The following is a 19,989-nucleotide window of genomic DNA, read 5'->3' on the forward strand; positions in this document are numbered from 1 at the left end:
GATACTTCCTGGTTTCTGAATATCTCCCCTGCCTGATGAACACTCTTGGGCAGCCTCACTTTTGTGCTGCACTAGAGCAGGTTCTTGTGGCTTACTGTCCTGCCAGAAGGGAAGCTTTTACTCAGAGATCACTATTTCTGGAAAGAAGCTGAGAAGCACTAGAAACTACTGAGAGACGTGTTACCAACAGGTTGCTGGTGGGAAGAGGGTGTTCACATGCAAAGAATAGATGGGCAGAAGTGTTTTAGGATCATTTTTAAGGAAGCTGATCATTTCAGTGTGTTCTCGACAGGAATCTTATATCCAAGGGGCACTACTAGGAGTTCCCGGTGGCACTTTCATGTCAAATATCCCATGTATTTGCTGCACTCCACCCCGGTGACACCATCTGGAGTACTGGGAGAGCAGTTCAGCTGACAAAGCAAGGGTGCACAGCTTGAGATGCGTCCATCTGGAGCAGCCAGACACATGCCCCATAGGCCTGCCTGGTTTGGCCAGCTTTTGGTGCAGAGCCTGAAATTAGCTGTTGATTGCACAGCCCGGAGGATATCAGGTTTGGATGTGGTGAAGTGAGCTTGATGTTGAGGATCAGAATCAGCTCGGAAGGACTCCTTGTATGTAGGAGCTTGAAAAAGGGTCTGTATTTTCAAGGGCTGTTTTAGGAGCTTGAAAAAGGGCCTGTATTATTTCTCAGCTTGAAAAGGGCCTGTATTTTCAAAATCTGCCTACTTCATGGCTCTTTGAGTGCCAGTAGCTATGTATTTCTGAGTAGTGAACATTTTAATCTTTTGTTTGGGGGAAACCACAAGTTTCTTTCAGAAATAACTCCCCGAGGGCTTTTGGGTGACATTGGTAGCAGGGTGATGGTTGGATCAGATCATCTTGAAGCTCTTTTCCAACCTTAATGATTCTATAGGTGCAGGTATGTGATTTTTTTTTTTCCTGTCTTTGCACATCCCATCAGTTGTCCTCACTAAAGGACACCTCTGTCTCTGGCACTGGTCCCTCTTTTCAGGGGACCTCACCTCCTTTGATTCTCTCCCTCAGTCTCTGGATGCAGAGAGGAGCTGTGGAGCGATGAGAGCCAAGGGGGGCAGTGCATGGGGTACTGGGACTAGAGGCAGTGGCTTCTTACACCTGGAGGTCAGCCTGAGCCTCCTTTCCCCCTATATATTTTCTCGAGTGCAGCGAACATGGTGAACATGGGACTAGTCCCCTTGCCCCAGCCCTTGGAATTCACACCCAAATCCTTGCGGTCAATGGCCCATTTCTTTCATAGCGTGAAGACCCTGGTACCCTGAGAATAAACGTGATCCCTGCAAGCAGCATGAGCCAAGGATCCCCATCTGTGGCCGCAGCAGGGGCAGCCTTAGCCATCCTCACTGCCCCGGGGCACCACAGCCGCTTCCCGCAGGGGGCCCGGGGGCTTCCTGGGCCGGGGGAGGCAGGAGGGGAACAAGTGGGGGCTGCGAGGGGCCGGAACGGGATCAGCAGCACCGAGTGCCCGCAGCCGCAACCCCGGGGACCCGCGGTGCTGGGCGGTGGGGCGGCCCCCGCCCCGCTCCCTCCCTCCCTCCCTCCCTCCCTCCCTCCCTCCTTCCCTCCCTGCCTCCTTCCAGCCCTCCCTGCCTCCCTCCCGGCTCTTATTCTGAAAGGAGCCTCCGTGCCCCCGCCGGCCCATCTCCCCCCACCCTCGCCGCCTCCCCCTCCCCTCCCGCGGGCCTGGCCCCGCCGTGACCGCCGGCCCCGGGGGCCCCCCCCCTCGGTCCCGTCCCGTCCCTCCCCGCAGAAGGAAGGAGGTCGCCACGCATGGCTCGGCTGGCTCCGGCCGTGTTTTGCTGCTTTAATCCGCGGCGGTTCGCACTCGAGAGCCAAGGTCCCGGCCGGGCATCCTCTTCACTTCACTTTCTGGAAGACCTGGACGCAGACTTCGTCCTCGGCCGTCATGCGCTGCAGGGGGGGAAGGAGGAGACGGAGCTCAGGCTGCGGCCCTGCCTGCTCCCCCATCCCCCCCCTCCCCGTCGGGGCACCCCGCGGGCTGGGAAGGGGCACGGCCGTCAACTTTTGAACCCTGCAGGCGGATGTTTATGGGAGGTGGTCACTGCTCCCGAGGAGCAGCTGCTGGAGCCCGAGAGGAGCTGGAAGGAGGCCGCGCAGGCTTGCTCGGGGCCCCCAGCACCTGCACCGTGTGCGCCCACCGCCGCTGCCTCCTCACCAGGTGCAGCCGGTCCCCCTCCAGCCAGTGCCTCCAGCCGCGGTTCCTCTTCTCTCCCAGCTGCTCGCACACCAGCTGATCACCCTCCCAGGACACGGTTGTCTGAAAAAAAATAATAAATAAACCCAAAAGGAGGAAGGCACGGTCCCAACAAAAGCAGCTCCTGACAGTAGAGATTTCCAGCGATGACATCGACTGTTCCCATCAGACATGTTTTCAAACTAATTCCTGGATCTGCTGTCTTTTTGGTAGCTCCTTAGGACTGATGGTAGGAGTTTGGCACTCTGGTAGTCCTCAGGACTGACTCTTTGTGGGGAATGGATGGCCCTCTGCCTCCCATGTGCAACTGAGCACTGACAAATGGGCTGTTTCTATCTTTTTAAGGGCTTTATCCCTAAAGGACAAAAGGCTTTAAGGGCTTTATCCCTAAAGAGTAGTACCCTCTGGATCCCAAAGTACTGGGCCTTTGGCTGTGTGGTGCTCGTCCCCTTTGCTGTGATGTACTCATAGAACCAGTAACTCCTGGACCTGCTGGGGCAGGCCAGCTCTGACCTGGGCTCCCACTTTGTTTGTGAACCAAAACCTAGACAAGTCCCTGAGGTTCCAGCACACCCCGGTCTGCCTTCCTCCAGCCCCGCGTGGGCTTCTCACCTGGCACTTGCGTCCATCCACGGGCCCCAGGTCCTCCTCAAACTGGACTCCCAGGTCGAAATCCATAACGTAGTCCCGAAGGGAGGTGATGGTGCGGATGACCATGTGATCTCCCGTGTGGATGATCTCCTTATCGGGCTTCAGGAGGCAAACCACTTTTCGCAGGACCACGTTGATATCTGGAGGACGAGACGGAGGGGAGATCTGAGGGCTGCCTGGGCCCCCCCGCAGAGCTGCTTCACTCTTTAGCCAGGGAGCCCCAGCTCTGGGGGTACCTCCTCTCCCCCTCCCAAGGACGGGGGCAGACAGAACGACCAAAGCTTTGGGGTTGCCCTGATCCCTTCCTCCCCTTCCCAGATCCCGCGGGCTGACGCTTTTGGGGACCGAGGGGAGTAAAAGCGATGAAGGAGGACTGGATTACCTAGTGCCCGGAGGTAATTGTCCATGTTCTCCTGGGAGACGAAGCGGTAATACCCGGTGAGGTTGGGCGGCATCCCGGGGCAGAACGACGGGACCGACGGCTGGGAGCAGCGGAGAGCGGAGCGGGGACCGGGGGCCGGCACGGAGCGGGGCTGGGGCGAGCCGCGGGGCCCCTCGCTGCGCTAAAAGTCCCAGCTCGGGGAGGCGCGGAAAAAGCCGGGACTGCCCCCGCTCCCCGCACCTCCGCCCGGCCCCGGGGGGGCGGGGGACAGCAGCGGGACATCTCCTCCCCGCCGCTCCCGGGGACACGCAGCCCGTCGGGGCGGCTCCGTGTCCGTGTCCGTGCCCGGGTGCCGGTGAGGGTGCGGGCGTCGGGCGCGCCCCGTCGAGCCGCGCGCCCCCGCGGTAGAGGCGCGCCCCCGCCGCACCTCCGCGCTCGCCGCCGCGCCCGTGACGTCACGCTGCAGTGCCGGGGCGGGGCCGAGCGGCACCGGTGCGAGCGGAGCGGAGCGGAGCGGAGCGGGGCCGGGTGCCGGGTGCCGGGTGCCGGGTGCCGGGTGCCGGCAGCTCAGGGCGTGCCCAGCCCGCGCCGGGCCCCCGCCGTCCAGCACCGCGGCCGGGCAGCGACCCCCGCCGCCGCCCCCACCGCCGCCTCCGCCGCCGCCGCCATGGGCGAGCCGCGGCCCCGCGCCGCCGTCCTCCTGCCGCTCCTCTGCCTCTGCGCCGCGCTGCCCGGCGGCGCCGCCAACAAAGGTGAGCGGAGCGCCGCGGGCACGGACGGCGGCGGCGGGGCAGGGGCTGCCGAGCCCCCCCCCCCCCGGCCGCCCCCCGCGGAGGGCAGAGCGGCAGCTGGCAGCGCCATCCGGCCGGGCATCCGTCTGTCCGTCCGTCCATCCGTCCATCCATCCGTTCATCCACTCGTCCGTCCATCCATCCATCCATTCACCCACCCATCCACCCACCCATCCATCCATCCATCCATCCATCTGTCCGTCCGTCCGTCCATCCATCCGTCCATCCATCCATCCGTCTGTCCATCCATCCATCCGTCCATCCATCCGTCCATCCATCCATCCATCTGTCCATCCATCCGTCCATCTGTCCATCCGTCCATCTGTGGTTGCAGTGCAGCTCCCCGCTGTCATCTCCGAGGGTCCCCAGCCTCTCAGGCTTTCTTTGCCCTTCCAAGCGCCCTCATCCCATTCCCCTCCCTCTACTTTCTCCACCCGGCTCTTACCACCTGTTTTTTTTTTTCTTTTTCCTTTCTTATATTCTCTCTCCTTTCAGCATTCCCTCCTCGTTTTCCCCATGTCCACCCGCTTGCCTTGCTTTTGTTTCAGTTCTTGCCGTGTGGGTTTAGCTTTCCTTCCTTAACATGCGGAGAGGGGATGTGTTGCATCTCCACAGATCCCTCTTGTCTCAGAAACACATCCTCTTATCTCCATTTTCCGATTCTAGTTCATGCATCTAGAATCTGTCAATAGGAATTATTCCGCGGTTACGTGTTAATTGTGCAGGTTGCTTATATAAGGCAGTATCTTATGTGCTAAATAAAATAATAATAATAATAAAAAAGACCAAAACCAAATGCTACAGCTCTAGCGTTCTGCATGCAGATGTTCTTTGAACACGTAGGGTGATGGAGAAGGATGTAGGTTACTAGATCTGTGGCCATAGACACAGGCATGAGAAATTCATTCTAGGGGAGTCAGCGAGACAATAATCGGATGGGGTGGGGGAATCTGAAACACGCAAGGGTCATCAGGGAATGTGACATTTTAGCGTGCTTTCGGTGCTCTGGACAGAGCTACAGACAGGGCTCTGTGTACACTGATGCTGGCAGGGGAATTTTTTTGTACTGCTTGGGCTCCAAGGGACCCAGCTGCAAGGCAAGGCCCCTCGTGCTCTGTATTTTCTCTCACCTTTGTGAATTGACACGCTGAAATATGTACCCACCTTTGGCAAATGATTTCGGTTTTGTAGGAGCTTTCTTGAAACTGGTGGGAGTCTGTATCCTAAAAATATCCCCTGAATGCACTTCTAATCCCCAAGAACTCGCATACCAAGAAATCAGATTGGTGATTCCCAAGTTGCAGGTGGATGCAGCAAAGGGTTTCTGTCTCTACCACCAGCTTGTTACCCCAGCAACAGGGCACATTTGGCATTTGTGGACTCCCACCTCGGTGCTGTGGTGCACGGGCTGGGACTGGCACAGAGCAGAATCTGGTGGGGGCAGCGGAGGGGTGGCGTGAGACGTGGGCACTCGCACACAGGAAGGATTCCTCCTGCATACTGAGCAGGGTGGATGTTGCTCTGGCTTTCCTACGCAATGCTCTATAATCTTAATCAATATGGGGAGAGAGAAATGCCAGCCCACACTTCGCTTCCACGCCGAGCTGTGGCCAGCCGCTCTGAGCTGCAGTCCTGCCTGCTGGCCCATCACCCAGCTCCAGCAGCATGTCCTGGGCCTGATGGGCAGGAGCGATCGATGGGAGGGGATGCTGTCCCTTCTGAGCCAACACAGACGCCCTGGCAGGACGTGTGCTGCAGAGACTGAATCCACATATTGGCAGTAGTGCCCTTGAGGGGAAGGGCTCGGTCTCCTGCTCCCCACCAGCCATGCTGTGCTCAGAGTATGGCTTGGTTGTAATAAATCTCGGTCTCCAGGGGCTGGGAGAGTGGGGGATTATCTGGGAATGGGGGTTGTAACTAGGACATGTAATATAATCTCTGAGGCCCATTTGGCAGGGAGTGGGCATGGGGGAGGGGTTTTTAATTTATAATGATTTTTTCTCCTCTCTCTCTCCACCCCCCCCCCCCCCCCCATCCCCCTTTATTTCTCCCTTTCCCTGCCCTGGAGCCAATGTGATAAAGATTAATTTGCTATTTCTGGGCCTGTGACATTTTTCAGAGCCTCCTGCTGGCGGCTGCCTCCATGCCAAGCCTGGCTGGGCTCCAGCCAACGGGATCAGCAAGGAGGGGCCAAAGGAATATGGTGCTCACCATGGAGTGGGGAAGGAAGGAGCGAGGGACTCAGCAGATTATATTATACGTGTAGGGTGACTGGCTAAAAGTGTACCTGGACACACGTGTCTAGATCCTTGGCCTTAGTCCAGAGGGTGGAAGGCATAGGTGGTAATGGCTGCGTGCAAGACTTATCCCCTGGGGACACCCCAAGGGAAGGTGTCTCCTGGATCCTTTAATTATGGCTTCAGTGAGCTAAAGGCTTTAGCATTTGGAATCTTGCTCCAGAGTCAGACTACTCGTGCCTATTGCTCTCATTTTTGTAATTGCTCCAGCTTTCCTGGGCACCCAAATGCCTCTCCACGTGCTTCTAACAAGAGAGTAATGACAAGGCCAGAAGGAACACATTGTTTCGGGTGAGGTCTCCCAGGAGTGAGGTAGAAGAGAACTGAAGAAAAATAGCTGTTTCTTCCCAGCCTACTTCAGCTTTCTTTATTTCCAGAGAAGGAGGTGGGGAGGGGTGGTTGCTACCTGCCACTGGATGATATGCTGCACTTTTTCTACTGAACCTGTCATTTTTGGCTAATACTCTCCTGTGCTCCATCCCTTACCCCAAATTTTGTCTCAGCAAATAAGCACAAACCCTGGATTGAAGCTGAATATCAGGGCATCATCATGGAGAATGACAACACAGTCCTGCTCAACCCACCGCTGTTTGCACTGGACAAAGATGCTCCACTGCGCTATGCAGGTAGGTGGGCGGCAGCTTTGGAAAGGGTGGGAGGCAGGGAGAGACCTCCAAAGAGGCAGGGTCACATTCATCCCCGTGCTGGATTCTGCTCAGGAAACGATCACCTCCAAACCTCATTTCGGAGGAGGTCCCCAGTGAAGTCTGGAGCCAATTTGGGCACAGCTTGATTTAGGATCCTGTGAGCTGTTTCCCTTAGGGAGGGGAACTGAGGGTGGAGCCAGCTACTTTTTGACGCAGTTCTGCTATTTCCAAAGATCACATGCACAGCTCTGTGTCTGTGAGGGCTGGAGGAAGCTGGTAGGGCACAATTTGCTGGCAGTTCCACATCCCTCACAGGAAGCACGAATCCCTGAAAGTACAGCTAATGCTTTGATGCTTTTACAAGGTTTTTTATTCCTAGTGTTTGCTCCATGGCTGGAGCTTCTTCATGCAAGCCCCCTCAGCTTTGGAAGAGGAAAAGGGGTCCCTGTGAGTTGAGCTCTCAGATTTAGGTGACCTTATCTGTAATTCCCTGAGATACTGTGCACGTCCTGTATTAGAAGGATGGGGCATCGTGGATCTTCATGCTTTGGATGTCTGTCTGAAATATATGGCCTATTTTGCCTCCTTGAGGGGTGGAGAGATGAACTAAGGTGCTCTCTCAGTACTTTGACAGTATAGCCCTCATACCCCCAGCTTAAGCCTTGTAGCCTCCAGCTTTCCTTGAGGCTGGGCAAGAGATCTTGCTGTGGGAGTAGTCTCCAGTAGAGGGCAATCTACATCATGGATGTCTGTCTGTAAGAGCTGGTAGGAGGAACTCCTAGGAAACCAGCAACTGCACCACAATAAGATGATAATGAAGGAGAAAGGAGAGTGTAAGTTAGAAAGGAAGAAAATCAGGGAGTGGGAAGCAAGGGGTCATGTTGTGCTCTCCTCAGTGCTCTTTCTTCTCCCCTTCCTCTCCACCTGTGGGTGCCAGGTGAAATCTGTGGCTTCAGGATCCATGGGGCAGGGGTGCCTTTTGAAGCTGTGATCCTCGACAAAGCTACAGGTGAGGGACTGATCCGGGCCAAGGAACCAGTGGATTGTGAAGCCCATAAAGAGCACACATTCACCATCCAGGCCTATGACTGTGGAGAGGGACCTGATGGAGCCAATACCAAGAAATCACACAAGTAAGTCCATGCAGTCATTACTGCACGTTACAAGATGTCACATAAATGCAAGTGAAAAATGCTGTGGGGCCCTTCCTTTAGCCAGGGTTATTTTTTTTTCTAGCCATGATGCTGTAACTCAACATGTGAATATGACCAAACAAAAATGTGATGGTCCTGTGTACTGGCTGAGTCACACGAGTAAAATACACCAGAAACCAGGACTGCTTGACAGTTGTGTCTGAGTGGTGTCTTACATTACTGAATACAGGCAGAAGGTCCAGATGACATTATCAGTCCTTTTACTTTTCCTCTGCGATGGGAAACCATAGTACAAGGTCCTATGTACCAACATTGCTGGGCTGAAACCCAGGTCTTTTTCCTTGTCCTTGCCTTTGACATCTGGAAGTCAGACTGGTACATTTTATGGGAGTGACGTAATCTGAAATTTGGGTGGTGTATGGTTCCTAATCAGGCAATAACTTCTTACTGATGTTTCTCTGCATCAGGGCCACAGTGCACGTTCGAGTAAATGATGTGAATGAGTTTGCTCCTGTCTTTGTGGAAAAGTTGTATCGTGTCGCAGTGACTGAGGGAAAGCTGTACGACCGCATCTTGCGCGTGGAAGCCATTGATGGAGACTGCTCACCACAGTACAGCCAGATCTGCTACTACGAGATCCTGACCCCCAATATTCCCTTTCTGATTGACAATGATGGTAGGTATCTGAACCTGCCACGAGCATGTCACTCTCCCTTTTCTTCTCTGCTCTCCCTCTTCCAGTCCCATTTGCTGGCAGAACTGTGATACATGAACCACACTTCCTCTAGTACTGCTCATCTCTCTCATGCAGAGACTCAGCAGCCATTTTGTGGGATGCTGTAGCATATAGCAGAGTGTCACTGTGGGGGAACTCTGCCTTCATTTGGTTGTTTCTGTAGTTGATCAAAAGTAGAGTGATTTCTAGAAGCAACGTGTTTGAAGAGACTTTCTTCTTCCTTGATTTCTTTGTGTTGCTAACCAGGGAACATTGAGAACACAGAGAAGCTGCAGTACAGCGGAGATCGTCTCTACAGATTCACAGTAACAGCCTATGACTGTGGAAAGAAGCGGGCTTCTGATGATGCTGAAGTGGAAATCCAAGTGAAACCCACCTGCAAACCCAGCTGGCAGGGTATGAAACCTCCAGACATACTTTTGTCTTGCCTTTATGCTGAACTACTCAATCCTACTGATTGAAAATGTTTGTGTATACACATTTAAATTTGTATATATATACATGATTAAATTCCGGCACCAAACCACAAATCCTACCTAAGGTACTGCAAAGCTACTGGAAGGCCATTGAACATGGGAAAAGCATTTATTAGATTACTGTGAACTACCATGTATTTGATAAGCCTCATAGAATTCAATGTAGATTGCATTTGAGGCTGCTCTTCTTGAGGATCTTTGGCTTTTTCAGAGGTGATGTCTGTCTACAGGGTCAGCTAAGTCAATGGAATTAAGGGGAAATCAACACAGCTAAATGTCAACTCTGCCTGATGAGAGACTGAAAATCCAGGGATTGATGCTACACTGGCACCAGCTGTAGAAGATGAGAATTTGGACTTTCTGTGCTTCCAGGAAATCTTCCCTTGCACTGATGCCAGCTGCATAAAGTTGATTTTCAGTGCAGAAGGGGCCAAAAATCTCTGTTTATGGGCTGGTGCATAGGTGCCATTTGTGTGTGCCAAGCGTTCTGGCCCTGGGTCCTTGGCAGGACCTAACCCTTCTCTTCTCTGTCACTCTTCTTCATTAGGCTGGAACAAGAGGATTGAGTACACACCGGGTGCAGGCAGCCTCGCGCTCTTCCCCAGCATTCACCTGGAGACCTGCGATGAGCCCCTGTGGAACATCCAGGCCACGGTGGAGCTGCAGACCAACCACGTGGCTAAGGGCTGTGACCGGGATAACTACTCCGAGAAGTCACTGCGCAAACTCTGTGGTGAATCGAGTCTTTCCTGAGTGAAGGGCAATGGCAGCAAAGCACCCTGCCTGTTTCCCTGAAAGGATTCACGGTGATACCTTTGTGCCTCACGCAGCAGAGCTGCTGGGATGCACTCCTCATATCTGCTGTAGTTAGCGGGGCTGTGAGGACACCTCGCTCACGTGCTGTATTGAGCACAGGCATCCTGTGGGCACCCTGCCTGTATTTGTAAGGGGCTCCCTGTACTTTTTGGGAAGCCGGAGGTTTATGTGCATTGTCTCATTATGCAGAGTCTATGGGATATATCCTTTGGCACAAATGGAAAAGTCACCATCCTCCTCCAGACAGGAGGCCTATAGGCCACTCTCCCTCTCCCTGTGCTCTAGGACATTACAATGAGCCCTCTGCCACCCCTTTCTTCTGTGCCCTAGATCCCAGGCTTCTCAGACTCCTGTGCTCCTGACTCCTGACTCCTTCCCTTCTTGGTAGGTGCCGCCTCAGGAGAGATCGACTTGCTGCCTGTGCCTAGCCCCACGGCAAACTGGACTGCACGGCTCTCAGTGCACTACAGCCAGGACAGCAGCCTCATCTACTGGTTCAACGGCAGCCAGGCTGCCCAGGTGCCTGTGATGAACGGGCTGCATGCCCATGAGGGGCTGAGCGACCACTTCACCCTGTCCGTCTGGATGAAACATGCTGTAGTGCCCAGCAAAGGCAGGCGGGAAGAGGAGACGGTGATCTGCAGCACAGTGCAGAGCGGTGAGACACTTTTCCTGGGGAGGTGATGCTGAGCTGTTAGAAGGCATTGTCCATGCAGGTGGAAATCCCTGTGTTCCAGAGCAGGGCCTGGGAAGGGGTCACTTCTTAGGAACATAGCTTCCTCAGCCTCCACATTTCCTAGGAGCAGTCAAGCCCACTGTGAACACACAGTGCTGAGTGCCAATCATGCAGTCTAGTGTGTGTTTCTGGGCTCTGGCTTTGAAGTCTTGTATGTAATGCCCTTTGCTTGTCCCCTGGCAGAGGATGGCTACTCACATTACTCTCTGGCTGTGCATGGCTGCCGAATTGCATTCCTCTACTGGCCATTGCTGGAGAGTGCAAGGCCTGTGAAGTTCCTCTGGAAGCTTGAGCAGGTGAGGAACTGTTAACCTCTTCTCAGTGCTCTTTCTCCTCCTTCCCCTTGCTCATTCCTTCTTCTGCTGTATGCCATAGGTCTGTGATGATGAATGGCACCATTATGCCCTCAATCTTGAGTTCCCTACTGTCACACTCTACGTGGATGGCGTCTCCTATGACCCTGCCCTCATCCATGACAATGGCCTCATCCATCCTCCACGGCAGGAGCCCTCACTCATGATCGGAGCCTGCTGGACTGGTGAGTGCCCACTCCCTGAGCCGTGCTGTTTCCTTGTGGGAAACAAGGGAGTGGAGGGAAAGCCAGAAAAGATGAAAAATGGTGTCCAATACTAAATGATGCAAACCACATTGCAGCCATCTTTTCTCCTTGTTACCAAAGCCAGTGTGGTTCCTTCCCTCCTTATGGACCAAGCCAGCAGGCCGTGGTGATAATAACTCAGGTGTCGATGGCAGCTTTGTGGACAGCAGCAGTAGAACATGTGATGACAGTTAACTAGCTTTCATGCAGGAGAGAGTTGAAAATCTGTACCTCATTCAGGTGTTGGCCTTTCTATCAAAGTTTTTCACCAGAGAGCAGAGGTCATTATTTATGCTGCTAGTTGTATTGATGGTGATTTGTGTGTCTTGAGTTTCTTTATGGAGAAGTCACAAAACAGTCTGTACAGGAGTTGGGTTGAAGAAGAAAGATCAGGTTAGGAACGTAGTTAAGCCAGTACCAGATTAAAACCGGTTCTGTGGAGATGTAAGTCTGAGGTCTTTCAGTTTTTCTGTAAGACTGGAGCAGAACAAAACTTAGGGACATGGTTTTGTGGGTAATATTGGTGGTAGGAGACGGTTGGACTAGGTGATGTTGAAGGTCTTTCCAACCTTAATGATTCTGTGATTCTGTTCTATGAAAACTAAAGGAATATGCCTGCTCCTTGACTTCATTCCAGCAGAAATTGATAGTAAGGTAAAACTTTCAATGTAGTCTTGCTTCTCCACAGCTCTGTTTTCTACTGGCCTTTTGCATCCAACAAATACTAATCAGCTTGGGACACCCTTCTGAAACTATCTGAATTTCAAAGAGTGCTGAGAACATGGCTTGTTGAGAACACAGCAAGGACCACATTGCATAAATGGGAATCACTTAAATCCTAGAATAGATATTGCTGTGAAAGGAGGAAAAAAAGCCCTATATTTTCCTCTTGTATTAGTTACAGTTTCAACATCCCTTTATGAGGGGGACACTGCCCTCTTTCATCTATGTTGTGCTGTCTCTAGGGTTGAAGGGTGTGCTGCTTGGTACGTGAGTCCAGAGCTGTTCTTTCGCACTGGCTGATATGGGTAATTGTATAGAAACATGCCTGACCCTGTAACTACCCTCTTCCAATGTATAATTGCTTGTCTGAATGTTCTCCTTTTACAGAGGAGAAAAACAAAGAGAAAATCAAGGGAAATGAGAATTCCACTGATACTGTACAAGGTAGGGAAAAGAAAGAAGATGGTTCTCTTCCCCTCTTCACCATGCATGACTATATCACTTTTTGCATGGTGCCTTCCTTATACAGCTCCTTGATCCTGTCCTGCCACCTCCTGCCATTCTGGGAGGAAAACCCTTATTATTTGGCAGATTGGTCCTTGATACCTGTAGAGCATGAAAATGCTGGTAGGACTACAGCCTGCTTTGAGAAATGGAGTACGCTTTTGATGTGAAGAAAGTGTCCTCATGCCTGGTCATTAAAGTTGGTCTCTGAAGAACACAATAGCCATTGGAGACATCAGGAGATGTCACCTCATCCCTAACTATCTGTGGAACATACAGTTTCTTTTGAAAGCCCTCACAGGAAGCAGAGTTAGAAGGGGACAAGAAATTGTTTCCATCTGGCATTCAGTGGTTTAGCAGAAACTTCTCTATGCTACCTATCTGTCACTGCCCTGGTCTTTCTGTTCGTCTTTTCCCTACCTGGGATTCCAAAAATTGTCATCTACTCGCTTCAGCATTGTCTGTCTTTTTACTGCCTTTTTCATTTCTATGTTCTGTGCACCCCTCTGTTCTCTCCTACCTCCCTTAACATCTTTGTGTCCCTCACACTGTGGCTTTTGTTGTCTTTGCTCTTCCGTGTCCCATGCAGTCATCTGTCTCTCTATCTCTCTCGTAAGGGAGATAACTGTGTGTCCCTCACTTTTCTGTTGTCTTTGTTCTCTTCCTCACCATGTCTCTCACACCCTCCACGTCCCATGTTTCCCTCAGGAGATCCTCTGTTGATACACCACTACTTCCATGGTTACTTGGCTGGCTTCACTGTGCGCCCTGGTAGCTTGGAGAGCCGGGAGGTTATTGAATGCCTGTATGCCTGCCGTGAGGGGCTTGATTACAGTGACTTCGACAGTCTGGGCAAAGGGATGAAGGTATGCCCATCTGCCCAACTTGCATGGGTCTCCTCCACTCTCCTCCCTGGCCTTGCTTCCCAGGACTTTGCCTGCTCCCCCACCTCGGACAGCTCCCCACCTTTCTCCTTTGTGTCTCTCATAGCCTGGGTTCTTGGCATTTGCCAGGGAATACTAAGTATTTTCTTCTTGTCCGCTTCTAGGTTCATGTGAACCCCTCTCAGTCCTTGCTCACCTTGGAGGGTGATGATGTGGAAACCTTCAACCATGCAATCCAGCATGTGGCTTACATGAATTCACTGCGCTTTGCTACCCCTGGAGTCCGGCCACTCAGGCTCACCACTGCTGTCAAGTGAGTGAATAAAGCAACACCCCTGGCTAGGTTCAGCAAGAGGATTACATCTCTTCTGACTAAAATTAAACCTCACCTTGTATTTAAATTCTAAGTGATGGTCTTGAAATGGTAAGAGTCTTTCTGGAAATAATTATTAAAGTATCCATTTGGGTACTTTAATACTGGGGTAATAGGGTCCATGGAGGTAGCAGAACTTCTGCCTTTGCTGATGGTGTTTCAGGCATGTGGGCTGGTTTTAATTTTCTCTGTGGTGTGCAGATATGACCAAGTCACCTGAAAGCCAGTGACTCCTACCATACCTCTCTGTCTGGGAAGACAGAGACTACCAGAAAAAAAAAAAAGATATTGCCTTCGCTGACAGTAATGGGCAGAAGATGCTCTTTTGCAATGTTGGTGGAAAGCTGGGCCAGCTGATGCTTTCTGCTTCTCTCCTTCAGGTGTTTCAGTGAAGAGTCCTGTGTCTCCATCCCTGATGTGGAAGGTTATGTCGTGGTGCTACAGCCTGATGCCCCCCAGATCCTACTGAGTGGCACTGCCCACTTTGCTCATACTGCATCAGACTTCGAGGCTCCTGATGGGGTCCCCCTTTTCCCCAATCTCCAGATCACCTGCTCTATTTCTCACCAGGTGGAGGCCAAGAAAGATGAGAACTGGCATGGTACTGGTGAGTGAAGTATGGGGAGAATCAGAGGAAAAATGGAAAAACCTGCAAGTGTTGCAGAGGAAGTAGAACCCCTGCTTGCACCCAAAACAGGAGAGAGTTTATAAATACAGAAGCAAGGCACACTGTGTGTTAATATGTAGGCTAATTGGTTCTTATCCCTTTCTGCTCCTCCCTGTACATTTTACAGTTCCTTGCCTCACTCTCTCCTCCATCTTTCCCATGCTCATTCCTAATCCGTTTTACATTTTACCTACATGTCTCTTTACTGAATCCAGCATTTAATGTCTTGCCTGTTACTTTCTCCACTCCTGCACTTCCTCAGTCTCCTCCTGTTTCCCTTATTTCTTGCCCACTCCCAAAGCTATATCAGGGGAAGATCAGATTAGATATTAGGAAAATGCTCTTCACTGAGAGGGTGGTCAGGCACTGTAACAGGCTCCCCAAGGAAGTGCTCATGGCCCCGAGTCTGTCAGCATTAAAGAAACATTTGGCGAATGCTTGAAGATAAATGGTTTAACTCTTAGGTTGCCCTCTGTGGAGTTAGGAGTTGCACATGATGATCCTTGTGGGTCCCTTCCAACACAGGATATTCTGTGATTTTGTGATTCCTGTATCATTTGTTCCTTTGAATTCCCCTGTCAGTTTCCTCACACCCTAAATTATCTTTTCCCTCAATTCCCTCCATCATCCTCGGATTACTTCTCTACACTCTATGCTCCACATATCCTTTCACTCCAGTTGCATCCCTTTTGCTAATAGGATTTTTTTGCTCATAGCTTTCTGTTCAGCTGCTTGAGCTTCTTAGAGAAGGTTGGTCTTGCCCCTGCTGAAAACGATTAGTCTTTGAAAGTGGTTGCCATTTTAAATAAGATAAGATCTCAAACTTGGTTACCAGCAGTTGTGAGAATGGAAAGCTTTCAAGAGCACTCAGGGTCTGTGAATGTGTGAAAATTTGTAATTTTCAGTTTGCCAGTGCCAACAGTCATTACAGCCAAGATATGTTACCGTGAACTAGTCCCATAATAGTATGTTGTTCCAAAATATAAGTGACTTAGTCATGTACACAAATAATGTCGTTAGAACCAGGGAGACTCTTCCAGCAAGTAATTAGACTGTCAGTGATTTTACTCAAGAAAAGTGCTAGCCAGAGAAAGAGAAGTCATTGCTTAGGATATGAGTATGTCTAAGTGGGTACCATTCCTGCTTTCATTCCCGGCTGACTGGCTTCTGGCCGGTTTCTTTCCCTTTGCATCTCAGTGACAGACACACGAATGTCAGATGAGATTGTGCACAACTTGGATGGCTGTGAGATCTCATTGGTAGGAGATGACCTGGACCCAGAGAGGGAGTATCTGCTCCTGGATGGGGCAGCGCTGCAGCAGCGGGGCCTGGAGCTTGTTAACACCTCTGCCTACCTCACCATCACAGGTATGTCCTCCTTGGCCACCAATTTATGCCTTTTTCACTGCCTGTTAGGCATCACAGGGAGAAGCACTTAGGGCAATGTGTTGGTGTATTTTGTGAGACTGAGATATAACCATGTGCTGAACTGGCTTTTGAAGTCCCAGGCTATTTCCCTTAGGAGGTGACTCCTCCAGCACACAGTGCTAGGATATGGTATCTGAGCTCTGATTCAGGCTTGTATCACTCCTCCTGACTTAGTCCCATTGCCCTTAGGGTCTGGTTTTCTTAGATGCCAGTAGTATTGTGTGTGAAATGACTGGGGGACAGCACATCCCAGAGGTTGTGAACTGGTGCAATGCTTATGTACTGTGCAGAATTTAACAGGGTGGTTGTTCTTGATCGTTTCTTCCCTTAAGTGTGTTCTAGCAGTGCAAGCTGGGATTTCATCAGATCATTTGCAGACAGCTCCAGTTCTGGGCCCTTCCCATTAACCTAGCCTTGGATTTCTCTATAGCTCCTAGTTGCTACAGGGTTATGAGACCAGATGACTTTCAAGCAGGAGCTTCCTGACCCTACAACAATTATTTCTTCTTGGTTTTAGGGGTAGAGAGCATTGCAGTTTACGAGGAAATACTACGCCAGGTCTCATACCACATCAACCATGGTGCTGCTCTTTATGAAAGGAAGTTTCACCTGTCCTGCACAGAGATGAATGGACGCTACTCCAGCAATGAGTTTACTGTTGAGGTACAAGATCAATACATGCACAAATACATGTTTGTACATGCATGGGGAGATCGCTGTGGGTAGGAATGCACCCAGTGTAGACTATCACAGTGAACACAGGGCTGAATCTCTCTCACTCTGGTCTTTCTGCAGATGAATGTCCTCCACAACATGAACCGAGCTGCTCATCCTAATCATATTCTGAGTTCTCAGCAGTTCATACATCGAGGCCATCATTTACCCCCAGAGCTATCTGGCCACAGCTTGGCAAGCACCCATAACAATGCTAGTATGTAACACACTTTTGGTTTTATTCCTTTAGGTCAGGATGTTGATTTTGTGATATCCTGTTAGAACTTACAGCAGGGCATTGCTTGCAGACTCCCTTTACCCAACTTACTGAGTTCTTATTATACTGTCTTGTCCCACTCTTCATAAGCAAATGGACTGCAGTCCGTGTCAAATTGTGTTTTAGATCTTGGTGCAATAATTCTCCTCTGGTGCATTGCTTTCGTGATGCAGAAGCAGTCTGAAACCTACTACTTGTCTAAAAAGAGCAACTGTAAGCTCATACTATTTCATTCATGCATCTTGCAAAAGTGCTTTGTGGGGCTGGATAATGTAGTTTCAAAAGGAAGTTTCAACAGCAGGAGACAAATGACAATCAAGACTGTCACTGCTCCAAAGAGAGATGGGACCAGGTGGTGATCAACGAATGCAGAAAATATGATAGTGATAGGACAAGAGGGAATGGCCTGTAGTTGTGCTGGGGAGGTTTAAGTTGGAAATTAGGAGACATTTCTTCTCAGAAAGAGCAGTCAGGCATTGGAACAGGTTGCCCAGGGAGGTGGTGGAGTCACCGTCCCTGAAGGTGTTTAATGAAAGGATGGACCTGGTGCTTAGGGACATGGTCTAGTGGGTGATAATGGTGGTAGCGGGACGGTTGGACCATGTGATCTTGAAGATCTTTTCCAACCTTAATGACTATATGATTCTAATTGGCTCTTCTGAAAAGCTCCAGGAGTGTTGAAGAGGACCCTTTGTTGGTTTTGGCCCCCTGTTGTAGAGAACATGGAAAGCACCTTTGTTTCTAGCTTTTACTGCAGTTTCCTGCAGCAGTACACCCAAAGCTGATCCAGCCCTGCAGCTGGAACTGAACCACTGCTGGGACAGCACGTGCTGGAAGAGTGCTGAACAATCACCCCCTGCTGCGCCCTTCCCCAGCTCTGCTTGATCTCAGCAGAAGCAGTAGAAAAGTTGTCCCTGCTATATAGAGCTCCCCAAAACAAATCCAGGAGGGCCTGGGTAAGTTTTCCAGGAAATGGGGTTATCAAGGGAGTGAAGGCTAGACATACAGGCTTACAACAAAGAGGCAAGAGCTGGTCTCAGGCTCTTAGATGAATTTCAAATTTTCTCTTGTGGAGAAGCCAGGCTTTGGTTGTGGTACTAAATTAGAAGGCTACTGTAGTACGCTGCCCCGTGTGCAAAGCACACTTCTGGGTTCCTTCTTTCTCTGCTGCTTGCACAGTATCACACTATGAAAACTGTGCTCCTTAGAGACTCTCTCTAGTGAAAACCTCTCCCTCCCAATGGGCAGATACAATGACAAATGACCACTATATGACATATTCTGGTAAATTCTGTAGATGAAGCTACGCAGAGTCTACAGGCAAGCTGACATTAGAAAACACCTGGACATAGGCATCCTGGGAAACATCGAGCAAGGATAGAGCAGCCAAAGGCAGGAACTGCCTGCACCCAGGGGAGCAGAATAGTCAGGACATGTTCTTGCTTAGACCAAAACCCCACATTCTGTCCAGCAGCTCCAGTTCCTGCAGGTTAGGCATTGGTCAGATTGGAAATGTTTATGTGAGAGATGTTAACTGCATCTTTTCTTTCTCCAAAGTGGTCCCCAGCGCAGCCACTATCATCATTGTGGTGTGCGTGGGCTTCCTGGCACTCATGGTGATCCTGGGCATCCTGCGCATCCACTCCCTGCACCGAAGGGGAATGGGGCAAGAGGTCCCGGGGGCTGCTGCAGGGGGACACACAAGTACTGGCAGCAAAGATAGCGACATGTTCTGGGACGACTCAGCCCTCACCATCATAGTCAACCCCATGGAGGTAAGGAGCAATGACAGAAACTTGGGGCCTCCTGGCTTGCAAGATCCTTCCCCTTACGACATGTCTCATCTCCACAGTCCTACCAGAGCTGCCAGGAGAGGGCAGCAGAAAACAGTGAGGGAAGAGCTAATAAGGACATGGAGGAAGATGATGACAGCACTGACTCGGAGACACCCGACTCCCCAGACAGCAATGACGTGGACGACAGACACATCATTGGCAAAAGTGACAGCTCTCACCGCTATTAGGAGCTTTAAAACACCCGTCCAATGGATCCCCAAAAACATATGGCTGGAAGGAGGAGGTGTCTTACTTTAACTTCCTCCTTCCCCCACCTTGTACATGTTCTCCTCCCTCATGTGTCATTTCTGCCTCCCGTGTTCCTTCATCTTCCGCCATTCTCATTGTGGACATCCCCCACATTACTGACCCCACATCTGGCTCTCCTGAGACACATATTTGGGCACTTGCACATGAGAGTGGCACAGTTCAAACTATGGTGAGGAAGGAGGGGCTTGGAAAGAACGGAAAATTGGAAGGAGGAGCCAGCCACAAGGCTCAGAGTGGGCTCTCTCACAACCCCTCCCCAGATACTATATATATATATTGTATATTTTTCCAATGTTGTCGTTTGAGGTTTATTCTCGTTTCATGCAAAAAAAAATAATCAAAAACTAAAACAAAAAAAACAAACACCAGAACACTGCAGCTTGTGTCGCTTTGTAAAATTGTCAATACTCCTAAACTAAATGAATGATGATAAGAAGGATGAGGAAGCAAAGTGGATTTTAAAATAAATGGATTTCAAATAAAAGGTTCAGGGTTTCTGCAGTTTTTCCACTATAAGCCGGGAAATAAGCAGTCTGCGTAGCCGTTAATGTAAGACTGGAGATCATCCAGACCATATATTTACCAAATTATTGCCTTATCTTGGAGATGTGTTGTATTTTTAAGTGTATGTGTTGGAACAATTGAGACATCTCTGCATCCCTCCCCCCCACCTTTTTGAGTCAAAATACTCTCTCTGTAAAGACATTGTAGCCTTCCTCAGCACACAGGACTATGAAACCACAGAGGAACAGAAGGCATCCCAGCCTGTCACAAAC

General features: G+C 50.7%; 2 protein-coding genes across 2 annotated transcripts; one reads left to right on the forward strand and one right to left on the reverse strand.

Annotated features, from left to right (window-relative positions):
• Positions 1-1,814: 1,814 nt before the first annotated feature.
• RBP5 (retinol binding protein 5) lies at positions 1,815-3,508 on the reverse strand. The gene is made up of 4 exons (XM_068699936.1): positions 3,288-3,508; positions 2,867-3,045; positions 2,216-2,317; positions 1,815-1,950 (listed from the first exon to the last, which is right to left on the reverse strand). Exons 1-4 carry the CDS (start codon positions 3,358-3,360, stop codon positions 1,897-1,899), a joined length of 408 nt encoding a protein of 135 aa, XP_068556037.1. The 5' UTR covers positions 3,361-3,508; the 3' UTR covers positions 1,815-1,896.
• A 330-nt stretch (positions 3,509-3,838) lies between these two features.
• Positions 3,839-19,697, forward strand: CLSTN3 (calsyntenin 3). Its single transcript, XM_068699872.1, has 18 exons — positions 3,839-4,039; positions 6,879-7,001; positions 7,960-8,155; positions 8,644-8,852; positions 9,159-9,308; positions 9,936-10,121; positions 10,593-10,862; positions 11,124-11,236; positions 11,316-11,478; positions 12,649-12,705; positions 13,474-13,631; positions 13,814-13,962; positions 14,403-14,629; positions 15,887-16,057; positions 16,635-16,780; positions 16,913-17,048; positions 18,666-18,883; positions 18,961-19,697. Exons 1-18 carry the CDS (start codon positions 3,955-3,957, stop codon positions 19,129-19,131), a joined length of 2,928 nt encoding a protein of 975 aa, XP_068555973.1. The 5' UTR covers positions 3,839-3,954; the 3' UTR covers positions 19,132-19,697.
• The last annotated feature ends 292 nt before the right edge of the window (positions 19,698-19,989 follow it).

Source organism: Anas acuta, chromosome 1 (genome assembly GCF_963932015.1).
Source record: "Anas acuta chromosome 1, bAnaAcu1.1, whole genome shotgun sequence".
NCBI classification, from domain to species: Eukaryota; Metazoa; Chordata; class Aves; order Anseriformes; family Anatidae; genus Anas; species Anas acuta.